General features: G+C 49.7%; 1 protein-coding gene across 1 annotated transcript; it reads left to right on the top strand.

The window, feature by feature from the left end:
- Positions 1–10,638: 10,638 nt before the first annotated feature.
- On the top strand, positions 10,639–12,778 carry LOC139600326 (acrosin-like). The gene is made up of 5 exons (XM_071448451.1): positions 10,639–10,709; positions 10,991–11,233; positions 11,536–11,801; positions 12,002–12,147; positions 12,593–12,778. The coding sequence occupies exons 1-5, from the start codon at positions 10,639–10,641 to the stop codon at positions 12,776–12,778; spliced, it is 912 nt and encodes a 303-aa protein (XP_071304552.1).
- Positions 12,779–13,992: the final 1,214 nt, after the last annotated feature.

Genomic DNA, 13,992 nt, shown 5'->3' with positions numbered 1-13,992 from the left:
TAGTTCTTTTGAAACAGCGAACAAGGCACGAGAACATAGCTAACACAATAACAACTACAAGGAGAATCAACAACATTCCCTTAATCAAGGATGCAGCCCATCCTGTTAATCCCCATTGCCCGAAAAGTTCATTGACCCAGTCTGGGATTCTTTCTACTTTCAAGTCCTTCACGAGATCTTTCAGTTTCTGGATGTTCGCCTGGATGGATTCTGAGCGTGAAGAGAGGTTGAAGCAGCACATCCCTTCGAAGTCTTCACAGCCGTGTCCATGGGCAAGCAGCAGGAAGTTGATTGCTGCTCGATTTTGGAGTGAAGCATGTCTTGTGGTTTCTTCTTCCTTTAAGAGATCACTCAAGGCTGCAGATGTAGCGTTAGCTTGTTTACTGAGCCAGCACCCAAGGTGATTAATTTCACCGAGGGCTTTAGCTGCAGCTACCCAGGGTAAGAACAAGGAGACAGCAATCTTTTTTGGTTTGTTCCAATCGTATAATTTAGGATCACAATTTTCATCAAATTCAGTGTAGGACCTTTTTTGTCATTTTGATTCACTTTCTTTTTTCCAATTATGTAACAGGGTGATGTTTGGTGTAAGGGTAGAAAGTTTTCCAAGGGTACAGGGACCTCCCTGGAGTCGGGAGGGGATCCCAGCCCATACTCTGTCACCACAGATGAGAAATATTCCCTTGGGTGATACTTTGGGATGGAGAGAGGACACAGAAATCACACGAGCCGTGTAATTGCACCAATCATGAGAGTTATAGGCTTTGTTCATTGGTGATATCTCTTTTCGATATGTGTTTTTGTTCTAGTCAATTTCTGGCCAATTGTTTTTTGGACGTCTAAAGTAAAATTTGACACAGTATGTGGCCTTGGAGGACCCCAACAGATCTAATTCTTGGGGTTCCTCTCGAGCATCTGGCAGAATTTTTGTCCACTCATCCCAAGTATCAACCACATTGGGTCTCTTAACTGTGGTGCGGAGAAGCTCTGAGTTATAGACAGGCCAGTCATCTGCTACAAAGGGAATTCCTACTAGACATGTGGAAAGTGGATTATCAATGCTTCCCATGGACAAGCACATGTTGTCCTATTTTAATGTTTTTGCTAAGGTTACCCAAACATTATGGCTAGGCTGTGGGCTAATCCAGCCGAAGGCATGCGGTACGGTGAAGAACATCCAGGCAGCAGTGAGGACAGCAGCAACAGAGATATTTTTCATCTTTGGGCAGGAATAGGGCTTCTGATAGGGAATATAAGCAGAATTTGTTATCTTTATGATGAGAGGGTTTTCTGCCTTGTTCTTTTCTGTGTTCCCCTCCTCCCCCCCTTTTTCTTTTAATTTCTAAGCTACACTATGGGAGGAGGAGTGGGTAGAGGGTTAAGGGGTTTTAAAAGGTTAGGGAAGGGGAATAACAGGGTTTTTTTTTCTTTTTTTCTTTCTTTAAATACAAAAAAAAAAAAACAGTGTAACAACATATAGTTCAGAGAACACTTTTGTGTTAAGGCTATCTACGGTCTGATGCAGCAGACTGTTGTTTAGCTTTTCAGTTTTGTCTGCTGTCTTGTAATGGGGTGGTCTGTTCTTGTGTTTGTGGGTATTCGGCGACATCTTCGTCTCCAGGCAGAGCTGGTTTGGTTTTGAGGTGGTCTTGTGTTTGCTTCAGGAGAGTTCTTGTCCCTGTTTGCAGGAGTAGTGTTTGCAGTGCCTAAGTATGGCTTTATGTTTTTTCCTGGGTACCACCTTGGACCGGATGGTAGTAGCACGCACGCATATCCTCTACCCCAGGTAATCAACTGGTGAGGCCCAGAAATTTGGTGTGTTTCAGGGTCCTTCACGAGCACCAGTGGTTTCTCAGTGAGCTTTGCTTGGGTGGTATTTGCAAAGTGGCGAAGTATTGGTGGGTCAGGCTCCGATGCTGTTCAGGAAGTTGATGACGTAGAGAGCCTTGCAAAGTCTTTCCACTGGAGATGTGATTCTCGTGTCTCTGTTCTGTTGATCGAGGACTCTTTTGAGGGTTTGATGTGTCCTTTCCACGATGGATTGTCCTGTGGGGTTTACAGGTATGCCGGTCTTGTGTCCTATTCCCCATTCATTGAAGAATTCCTTTAACTTGCGGGAAGTGTAGGCTGGTCCATTATCTGTTTTAATCTCTTTTGGTACACCCAGGGTGGCAAAAGCGAGGAGAAAGTGTTTTATTGTGTGCATGGTATTTTCTCCTGCATGTGATGATGCAAATACTGCTCCTGAAAATGTGTCGACCGATACATGCATGTATTTTGATCTTCCAAAAGGTGCGAAGTGAGTTACATCTGTCTGCCACAGCTGGCAGCTATTCAGACCTCGGGGATTGACTCCCATCCCCATGGATGGTATCTGGTAGTTCTGACAGTTCGGACACGTAGCCACGATAGCCTTTGCCTGATCCTTTGAGAGCTTAAACATTCTCATAAGGGCAGGTATATTTTGATGAAAAAACGCGTGTGACAACTTTGCCTGGGCAAAGATGTTAGGAACATTAGCAGTTTCTGCTGCCATTGCTAATGCATCCGCTTTTCTGTTGCCTTCTGCAACAAAACCTGGGAGGTCAGTGTGTGACCTCACATGCATTATATGGTAAGGTTGCTTTCTGTGGGAGATTAGGTATATTAATTTAGAGAGCAGTTGGTACAACTTTGGATTAGAGACCTCTTTGAGAAGAGCATGTTCTGCTCTCATCGCTATCCCAGCGACATAAGCTGAATCTGTAACCAGATTGAAAAGCTTGTTTTTAAACTTTTCAAAGGCTCTGACAACAGCTGCTAATTCTGCGTTCTGTGGAGATCCCTCCACTATTTGTATGTCAAAGTGCCAATCTTGTGTTTGGGGGTCTCTCCATGTAACCACCGACTTGTGGGAAGACCCTGAGCCACCTGTAAAGAGGGTTAGAGCCTTGAGAGGTTTTCTACTTTGGATTTGTTTTGGAATCAAATGGAAGGTTACATCAGGGTTAAAAAGTTTGTGTTTTGGGATCCTAACTGAAATTTGGCCCGTGTAGCTATCCAGAGCAAACTGGAGGCTTTCATTGGTCTGGATCAAATCCTCAAAGTCTGTAAGAGTTATTGGTAAGTATATACATTCGAACTCACAACCTGAAAGAGAGCGAAGGCGAGTCCTTGCCTTTTTTATTAAATGTGCTATGACCTCCTGGTAGGTGGTGAGTGTCTTTTTGGGCTGGCTATTTGTAAAGACCCATTCCAGTATCAACAAAGGGTCTCGAAGCTGTGAGTCCCATTGGAAAATCAGTCCACGGAATCGAGGTGCTTTTCCCAGGATGATGAACTGGAAAGGGAGGATGGGCTCGAAGCGATGGGCTTTGTGTGAAGACAGGGCTTCCTGGACTTTGGTGATGGCACTTCTGGCTTCTTCTGTGAGAGTGCAGGGAGAGTCCAGGTCCTTAGGTCCACGAAGAAGGTTGAACAGGGGAGCGAGGTCCTCTGTTGTAATTCCTAGCAGTGGACGTACCCAGTTGATGGATCCGCAAAGGCCATGTAAGTCCCTGAGGGTTTTTGGGTCGTCATTTATGGTGAGCTGCTGAGGTACGATGGTTCTTTCCCGGATCTGGACTCCAAGGTAAGTCCATGGCTTGGTGTACTGGATTTTGTCCTCTCGAATCTCCATTCCTGCCTTTTCTATGGTTTCAATAGTCTTTTTAACTGTTTTGTCCAAGTAAGCTTTGTCTGAAGCACACACCAGGATGTCATCCATATAGTGATGGATGATAGCATCAGGGAATGATTTCCGAATGGGAGACAGGATGTGAGCCACGTACCACTGGCAAATGGTGGGCGAGATTTTTAGTCCTTGAGGAAGATAACGCCAATAATATCTTTTGAGTGGGGCCTCCTTGTTAAGAGAGGGAACGGAAAAAGCAAACCGTGGAGCATCCTCAGGGTGCAGAGGAATTCTGAAGAAACAGTCCTTAATGTCAATGATAGCAAGTGTCCAGTCTCTAGGCAGCATCGATGGGGAGGGTAGGCCAGGCTGGAGGGGGCCCATGTCCTCGATGACCTCGTTGATTCTGCGAAGGTCGTGGAGAAGCCTCCACCTGTTTGTCCCAGGTTTTGGTAGAACAAAGACTGGAGAGTTCCAAGGGCTGTTGGACTCCACTATGTGGCCTTTTGCGAGCTGTTCTTCCACGAGGGTGTTTAGGGCGCGCAGTTTGGCTTTATTGAGGGGCCACTGTTCAATCCAGAGTGGCTTGTGACTTTTCCAGGTGAAACGAGGTGTTTCTGGCAGCGCACTTAGCTCAGTGGCCCCAGTTAGAAATCCTGAGTGGGAATACGTAGGGAAGCTCCCCACTGGGATAGAACATCTCTGCCCCAAAGGGTGATGGGGGCCCTTACCACAAATGGGCAAATGGTTGCCAGCTTGCCCTTCCACAAGGATGTTGTTCTTGCTTCTCATGGACACTGTGGCTCCACCAATCCCTGAAATCATGCCTGCAACAGGTTGTAGATCCCAGTGTGCTGGCCATTCTGAGCGGGCGATGATGGTCACATCAGCACCGGTGTCCAGCATCCCTGGTAGGTGGGTCTTGTCCTGGCTGCACTGTCAGCACTTCTGGAACAACAAAGATCTCCTTTGGGCTATTAAGAGAGTCACCTATAATTAAAATGTGCGAAGGACCACCTTTTGGCCCATATTTGCCTGTGGGAACACGGTGAACATTCTCGTTATTACAGTCAATGGACAAAGCAGTTACCAGTTGACGGCGGGTTCCCATCTGGGTTGCCCCGTGGGTTGGATCCTCTTCTTGTGGTCCGGAACGTCCTGGGTTGGTGCGTGGTTGGGTCCGGGTGGCCTTTGATTTGTTGTCAGCGCCCGGGGCTCAACCGGGCTGCGCAAGAAGTTTCCCGAATGCTGCTGGTAGCGCTGCTGATTCTGGGGTCTTTGGTAATTGGTACGGTGGTATCGGGGGTGTGATCTCTCTGGGCAGTCCTTTATATAATGTCCAAGATCCCCACAGTGATAGCATTTAGCTTGGTCTTTAGAAGCTATTACTGTATATGCACCAGAAACTCCTTCAGCAATACCTTTGGCAACTGCTTGGGCCACTGTATTTTCAGTGGACATGTAACATGTACAGCATTCTAGCATTTGCTCCATGGTGGGGTCTGTATCCATGGGTAGAGACCTCAAAATGGCTTTGCATTTTTCATTTGAGTTACACAAGGCAAGTTTACAGGAGTTCCTTCTTTGCCTCTGTGCTCTCTATCTGTTTCTCCAGAGCATCTCTAAGTCTGTCCACAAATTTGATAAAACTTTCATCTATCCCTTGTTTAATAGTAGAAAAATGCATTGTTGGCATTGACTCATCATGCACGAGAAGTAAAGAGGTTTTTGCTGCGAGAGCGATGTCCTGCAGTGCCTCTTTATTCAAGGTTTCCAATTAGTCTGCTGGTTTCTGTAAGTAACCTTCACCAGCTAGTTGGGCTACCGTAAAATTCGTCTTATTAGCATCCGCAGAATATGAATCTGATAATGTTTTTAAATGTCTTTTCCAATGCCTGTCCCATAACAAATATTCTGCTGGGGACAGGAGGCAGTGTGAAATATTTTTTATATCGTGGGGAAGTAAGACATGTGCTGAGAACATGGCTTCTAAGAAATTTCTAAAAATATGTGAGTGTTGTGGTGTGTTTTATGTTTGTTCAGTTTTCCCCCCATTGTTCTTTCAGAAGGTCCTGCCCTGTTACCAGTTTGTGTCAATCCCCAAACCCCTCCCCAGTTGTCTTGGTTACCAAATGTATCTTTCTTGTTCCCCACCCCTGGCGGCCTGCCTGTCACTCGACACCCCTGCCTCTTTTTCTAGAAAGTTCGGGCCAGGATGTCGGGTGATTGGGTTAGGGGCCAGGGTCCCTCCCACAACTGTGTTTGATGGATTCTCCGATTATGCCAATCCTTAATGTATCCTTCTCTGATTTGCTATCTTTCACCCCTCCCACCCTCTGTAAAACCCGAGGCTTTCCTTGCCTCGGGGCTCTCAGCTCCTTCTACCTGAACCTCCACGTTTCCCTACCAATAAAACCACCCTCCCTGAAGAAACTGAGAGTCGCCTCTTCATTTCATCCTGCGACTTCGGAGCTCTCTACTGCGGCCACACGTCCGCAAGGCTTGACATCGCCTTGGGCACAAGGCCCTGACTTCGGGTTGGGGAAGTGCCTTACTGGCTGGAGGTTGGCTGGACACTTATCTAGCCTGGGCGTTTTACTTTCCACCGGCCACCGCTCCATGTGAGCTTCGCCCATGTTCTTTGGCTATATTTCTTAATTGCACTAGTTCCTTATTCAAGTTAGCCTTCCATGTCTTTATAGTGGATTCGCCACCATTCCGTCCTTGCTTATATTCTACTGGGAAAGCATTAATTTTCTGTGCCCAATCTCCAGCTTTTGTCACTTGTATTTTAATAAGAGCCCATGGATCCGTGTGGATTGTATCAGAATCAGATTCACTGCAAGAGCTCTGGTCCTCTGAGGAGGACTGAGGGGGGGGTTGCTATCCGTGACTTACGCTTTTTTCGTTTAGAAGCGTTTTTCAAAGGTTTCAGTGGCTGGAGGGGGAGACATGGCATGACCTGGCTAGGGGGAGGTTCCAATGGAGCTGGGATCGCAGCACAGCACGCACAGGACCGGGTGGGGGGGGTAGCACCGTGGGGGGTGTCTGGGATTGGGCTTGTGTGAGATGTCCCTGCTGTGGCAGGCAGGGAGCAGCGGGAGGGGGCGGGGATGGACACGGGCTTGGGAGCGGCGGGGGTGTGGCTCGGGGAGCCCTCGGGAGGGGCCAGGCCGGTCGGAGCCGGGGCGGGGGGAGCAGGGGCGGCGGGCGCAGAGGCGGGAGGGATGGTGGGGGATATCAGCGCGGGGGTGGGGGGATACGCAGCAGAGGGGGGCAGAGCCGACACAGGGGTGGAGGGGGCGGCAGAGGCAGGAAAAGGGACCCCCGGGACCGGAAGCAAGGAGAAAGCTGAGCCGGGGGTAGGGGGGATGTGTGGAATTACAGATAAGATAGGATCCGCGGAGTTGGGCAGCGCAGGTCCCGCAGGGGTGGAGGATGTGGGGGGCGGAACCGTGGTGGGCAGCGTAACCTCTGCTTTAGGAGTAACGGAGGCGAGAGGGACTTTAGGACCTAAGGGGTGGTATGACATATGCATGTGACATTCCTCTGAGTCCTTATCAATCTCGTTAGTATTTGAAGAGAAAGTGTCTGTTAAGCCCTGCAAGATTTTTTCTCTGTTAAATCTTTCAACGGTTTTAGTTATTATATGGAATAAAGGCAAATAGTTAGTTACAGAGAAATCCTGGTTTGTTTGGGAGATATATATTGTGTTCCTGATCATATCCCAAAATGAATTTTCAATGACTGCTTTCTTATCAGTATCAGGGTATTGCAAAATAATCCAAGTTACAAATTTTTTAAGGTTAGTTTTTGAGAGCTTGCCTTTAGAAAAGGAGAAGTTGTTAGCAGATAAGATCTCTAAAATAGTTAAATATATCTCTCTCCCGGTTTTACTTAGTTTTAAAGTACTAAAAATTGTACCCATGTTAATGGTTAGCCCTTCCAGCAGAAAAAACATGAAAAAAAAGAAAAAAACCAGAAAAAAGAGTTTTAGAGCCCCGAAGTTATGCGCGCAATATTAGCTAATACTTACAGTTCCTGGGGTCCAAGATCTGTGGAAGGGGTCTGCTTTCGTCAGTTCTTCTCGGAACTTTCTCTCGTTCAGATTTAAGTTTTGAGTGTCGAACTGACCCTCCTGGGGAAACGATTTTCTAAAACGAAAAGTCCCTTCACAGAAGGAGCGGCTTCCCAAACAGGCAATCACAGAAAACCCCAGGGGGGCTTCGTTGCTCAACCGACGGATATCGCCTCTGGGGGAGTCCATTGTCCAAAGTCGTTGGGACGCCACTTTAATAAAGCCTCTTATTTGGCGTTATTATAAAGCAGAGCAATAGGGCTCAGGAGCTCAGTCCCTGGATAGGGACTGGGTGCCTGAAGCTAGCTCACTCATGCCAAGGCAGCAGGGCTACTATCTAGCAAGCATGGTGATTATCAGCTCTATAGTGATTGCAAGCTCTTAGGATTTCAGCTGTAGGTAGTGGTGCCCTGGGCTGGAGGCTGCAGCAGACGGAGAGAGAGGAGAAGGAGAAGGCGCAGGCTGTTCCACGGAGATGGCTTTATTTGGGGAGGTCCGTGAAGGGTCTCTGCTCTTCTTCTTTCTCCCCTAATGGGGTACAGTATGCTTCTTTTATAGGGTTGGAAAGGATCCAAGCTTGACCAATGGGTAAGGGGTTAACATGACATTGCCTTATAGGGTTACAGAGATAGGTTAAGGGGTGGAGGACAGGAAAAGAGGAATTTTCTTTTGCTGTTTCAGCATTCCTATTGTACATATCCTCCATGGTGCTTTTCCTAAATCTATGGGGTTTACTACACAACCTCAGGCATGGACATCTCCTCACCTAAATAAACCAGGGATATTTCCCATCTCATCAAACACCTCGAAGCACGTGAAACCCCTTTCTGAAGGAGTCCCTTGTGAAGGGACTTCCACCCCCTTCTGTGTGTGCCCAGGGACCCTAGCACCCATTGTGTGGCATGAGGAACACAAGGGTCTCCCTGTGTCTGTCTCCAAAGGACTTTGAACAGAGACTCAAGTGTCCTAACAGAGACTCAGGACCCCCAATTCACGTCTTACAGGGGCCTCCACAACTCTTCTGTGGCCGCCTTACACTGATCATGCTGTGCATGCCTTCTCCACCCTCTACCAGTGCTTTCACCAAATCTGCATGAAATGCCACAACAATAGAGAGGCTCAAATGCACCCTTATAATTTACACAGAGTCTACACATGAAATTGTAATGCTCGCATTTGGCTTCTTCCTGCTCTAAAGATCCCAGGTGAACTCACCAGTACCCGCTCTGAAGGATGGAGGCTCCAGCAGCCCTTGGGTCCCATCTGGGCTGCCAAAGTGCTGAGGAAACTCCCCTGGGTGACCATTTTGGAAGCACAGGTGGCTCCAACGAGCCTATGGTTGCCCTGTTTGATTCCCTACCCATGCCACTCTCACCCAGTCAAAGCAGGTTTCCACACCCATTCAGCCTCAGGATTCCCCCAGCAGACTCGCAGATGTCACATTCCATAAAGAGCCACCAGCTCCTGCTGCAGCGCTCAGTGTCCATTCAAATCCTGGCCAGTGCCACAGCTCCCTGTGCCCTCTGTTATGCAAAGCATGGGCAGTTCACAGCCTCTGGTCCCAGGCTCCTGCCAGCCAGAGCTCAGTCTGCAGCTGGCACTGCAGCTGCGCACCCAGCTCCCTGCCCCAAATGGATTCCTCAGCTGCTGCCTGCCCCAGGGACTGCACAGCCTCATCCTGCAGGAAGAGGGGCCTAAGAAAGCAGCAGAGAGCCTTCTTACAAGGGCAGGTCCTAAAAGGACAAAGGGCAATGTCTTTACAGTGACAGAGGGTAGCTTTAGATGAGATACTGGGTAGGAATTCTTGACTGTGAGGCTGCTGAGATAGTGGCATCCCAGAGCAGCTGTGGATGCCTGTTTTTCATGTAAGCAGGGTCAGCACAGAAGACACAGACACCAACTTCAGGAATAAATGTCATTTACTGTAATTCAAAATGATGCCTGAGGAGGTTTATCTGGAACAGAGACTCAACAGGTTTAAATGAATAAAGTTGGTACTTATTGAAATGCCTTTAAGGGATACACCTTGGGCAGTACAAGAGCCTGGCCAGGGCTACACCCAGGTTGGATCTAAGATGGATCTTGGTCACCAGTTTTTACACTTTTATAATTTGGTCAATTTACATATTGGGGTTCACTGTCCAATTACAGCTCCAGGTCATGAAGTCTCAACCACTTGCCTTGCCCCTTTCAATTTGCTGTTATTTCTGCTTTTTGGGTAATGATTGTCTTTGATTCTCAAGCTGAGAAGGGATTGTTTTGTCTAACTACGCTGTAAAAAGAACTTATTCGCCACTTAATATGAAATTCAGAGTTACACAAAGAGGCAGCAGAGAATCAGAAAAATATAAAAGCTAAAATTTAAGGCATCAGAAACTGCAAAAAGTTGCAAATGGATAAGTTAGCAGGACATCAAATAACTAGAAAATATTTATAAAAGTATAAGATAGGCAATGCATCTAATCATTATTATAAAAGACTGCCTACAGTGATGAAGAAAGACAAATCCCAAGTTATCCTAAACTTTGACCATCATTCAGGTAAGCCCATCAACTCGGGGAGCTACTGTCACTGAGTTTGAGAACAGCTTCTGAGCTGAGCTCTGAAAACATGTTCAATGCAAGCTACCCCACCATGCCCAAGGCAAGGGGATCAGAGCTAGATGATCACCAAAGTCCCTTACAGCCCAAACCATTCCATGGCTAACCAATTCCACGTTGCCCCTCCCCCAGTGGGCCCTGTGCCACAGAACCCTGCAGTGCTCAGAACATGGAACCCACCCCTCTGTGACATCAGCCCCAGGACCAAGGGCACCACAGGCAGCGCAGCTGCTGCGGGCAGTGCGGCTGTGACTGTGCTGCTGCACGGAGCTCTCAGTGCTTGCAGCTGACACGTGCCTCTGGCAGCCATGAATTGGCTCGGCCTCCTCGTCCTGCTGACCATGGCTGGGCTGGCGCAGAGCATCCAGTACACCTGCGGGTAAGTGGCGCCAGGCCCAGGGAAGGAGCCATGGCAACACTTGCGGCCTTCCCTGGAGGGGACATGCCTGTCCCCCATGGCCAGGCCACAGCTTCCCACCCACCATGGGAAGCCTCAGTTCCTTGCCAGCAGCCAGGTGCTGGCACGGACACACACACCCCCCCCATGGGCTTCCCTGGCCTGTTGTGCGTGCAAGCCCTTGTGGGGAGGGCAGAGGGCTGAGCTTCAGCCTGAGCCACAGCAGGCCATGAAGCAGCATGGAAATTACTTTCTGCTTGCAGAGGGAGCTGTGGGTTCCGAGTTCCGCCACCTGTCAACATCCCCATGACTTATTCCTACGGCAATGTGGCTTATGACTACGGCATGACACGCATCGTGGGTGGTGCCGGTGCTGCAGTAGCAGAATGGCCCTGGCTCGTCAGCATCCAGCACCCATGGGTACCAGGCCTGGGACATTGGTGTGGAGGTTCCCTCATCACTGCAGATTGGGTCCTCACAGCAGCCCACTGCTTCGACAAGTTTGAGTAAGGAGGAGCAGGGAATGGGGACATGTCCACAACACCAGCAGGTGCCCTGCCAGCAGCACCACCTGCTACTCCCATGCCTTTTCCTCTCAGGCAGCCAGGCTGCCACTGTGCTCAGGAGAAGCCTGGGCTCATGCCAAGGCTTCCTAACAGCCTCCAGCTTGACATTCCCCCGGCCTAAGATGTGCAAGGGCCCTCAACCCTGCCAGAGCACTACTCCCTCTCTGCCTTGCCAAGCCAAGGTCTAGCAGCTGCTGGGCTGCTGTGACTCCCTCTCATCTCTCTCTCCATCTCCTTTCCAGTAACATCAGCCTGCTGTATGTGTTGATTGGGGCCACCCAGTTGTCTCAGCCGGGCCCTGGGGCACAAGTGCGCAATGTCAAGAAGGTGGTGATACACCGCAACTACAAGCGTAGCGACATGAGCAACGACATTGCCTTGATGCAATTGGACCGTCCTGTCCTGTGCAGCTCATACATCCAGCTGGCCTGCCTGGCTGAACCCACCCTAAGTGTCTCAGAGCTGAGAAACTGCTGGATTGCTGGCTGGGGGGCCACTACGGCAAGAAGTGAGTTCCAAGAGCAACTTCTGGGCCAGCTCAGCACACTGGAGATAGGTTTTGGGCTTCCTCACAGCAAAGGCCAAAGCCAGGCTGCAGAACATACATCCCTGCAGAGAAGGGCCTGCCCCTAGGGGAAGGGATTGGCCTGACAGAGAAGCAGAACCAGCATGGAGCTGCCAGGGGCTTATTCCTTTCTCTGCTCACAGGTCTAGATTCAGCTGATCACCTTCAGCAGGCCAAGGTCAAGCTCATTGATCTCCAGCTATGCAACAGCAGTGACTGGTACGCAGGAGAAGTCCATCCCTACAACTTGTGTGCTGGATACCCACAGGGCACCATTGACTCCTGCAAGGTAGGAACGTGCCACGAGCCACTCAGCCCCCAGCAGCACCAGCAGCCAGGGAAGCACCACCCCAACACAGCCCAGGGCCTGCTTTGCCCGGCCACTCACTCACCCTCCCAGCCCCAGCTCCCCGTGACTGCTGTGGGGGCTTCCCACACACTGCCCATCCACACCTGCCTGCCCAGGCCTCCCCTTGTGCCAGAAAGCCCAGAAAGGCCAGCTAGTGCTCTTGGCAGTCCCAGAGTGCCAAAGTTCCATCCTCTGCACATCCAGAGAGCCCTACCCTACAGGAACCCAACTCATTCAGAGCCGAGCTTCTGGAGGCTCCAGCCTCTGAGCAGAACTTTTCTCTGCCCAGAATAAAGCTCTGGCAGGGGCTGTGAGAGAGAAGGAGACAGCCCCAGTGCTGGCAGGTGCCACCAACACCACCTTAATCCTCTGTGCTCTGCTGCAGGGTGACAGCGGTGGTCCTCTCATGTGCCAGGACAACAACGCTGCCTACTGGTGGGTCATCGGAGTGACCAGCTGGGGGGAAGGCTGTGCCAGAGCAAGGCAGCCTGGAGTCTACAGCTCCGTTCAGCACTTCTATGAATGGATCGATTACAATATGCGTATAAACGCAGTTAAAAGTGCTCCTTGAGCAGCAGAACCAGGCAGGATCCAGGGCAGGCTCCAGTGTACCACAACCATTTCCTGCTGGGGCAATGCCTGCTGTTCCAAAGGCACCTCAGGGTCAAAACCCTTCTCTGTTCTGACCACACTCATCTCTGTGCACACACACACACTGGAGTTGATTTAGTTGTTGAAATAAAATTACCTTTGTTCACATGGAACCATCTTTTCAGTGCAATTCCAACTCCGGGGTAAGACAAGAAGTGCCATGCTCAGCACCTGCAGAACGAGCCTGGGGGCACAAAGGGACACAGTGGCTCCAAAGAGCTCCAAAGTGCCTGGTCAGAGAGGAAAGTGCTCTGAGCCGCCATGGCCTGGAGGAACCTGCTACCTCAAGCCTTGGAAGAGGATAGGAAAAAAGCACATACCTTGGGGTGGTGCTCAAATGCACATGGGCTGCTGATTTAGGGCCTGGTGAGAGCCTGGGCTAAGGGAACAGATCTGGGAAACTCCCAAGCATGACAAGGGAAACTCCTGGCTCCTGACTGGAGTGCCAGTGCCCTAAGGCAGAGCCAGATTTCACAGGCAGCAAAGGGGCATTGAGGTGCCAGGTGGTCACACTTCACAGATACTCAGAGGAAGAGCTGGGGTCATTCTGGGGAGAGGAACCTGGCAGGAACCCTAGGAAAGCACACCAGGAATGCCGTGGAAGGCCAAGGTGAGTGGGCCAACACCACCTGCAACACCACGGCTGTTCACAGGCATGGCCAGCCTGTGAGCCAGGGGGAAATGATGCCTGGGCTTGGCTCCATATTTGGGAGGAGATGAGGGCAGAGAAAGGGAGGAGTTGTGGAAGATGAGAGGGCTGTATAAGTGTGGCCAATGGAGAGAAGGAGCAATCAAAGAGCCAGCTGCAGAGACACAAACTGCAGCTTGCTGTGCTGGTTTGCCTGAGGGCTGTAGATAATCACCACAGGATGGGCAAAAATCTTCTTAACTCACTAATTAACAAGTCATCTACAAACTGTACGAATTTGCACCAAATTTTTATATCCTTTTCAATCAAACTTTGATACTCTTGGATGGGGAGGGGGGGTATGGTAGAGGCTTCTGGAATGCCATGGGGTAGACTTGTTGAAGGCAGTTTTCACCTGTCTTTTACAGGTGAAAGCAAGTGAACATTGACTTTCTCCATCTAATAGAATGCTTCAAAATGCCTTGGGCTGGGTGTCACTCCACCTG

This window comes from Agelaius tricolor, unplaced genomic scaffold (genome assembly GCF_023055355.1).
Source record: "Agelaius tricolor isolate 1412-34295 unplaced genomic scaffold, bAgeTri1.0.p SCAF_1, whole genome shotgun sequence".
In the NCBI taxonomy this organism is placed as follows: Eukaryota; Metazoa; Chordata; class Aves; order Passeriformes; family Icteridae; genus Agelaius; species Agelaius tricolor.
The sequence above is the reverse complement of the archived record's forward strand: the minus strand, read 5'-3'. Positions and strand labels throughout refer to the sequence as shown.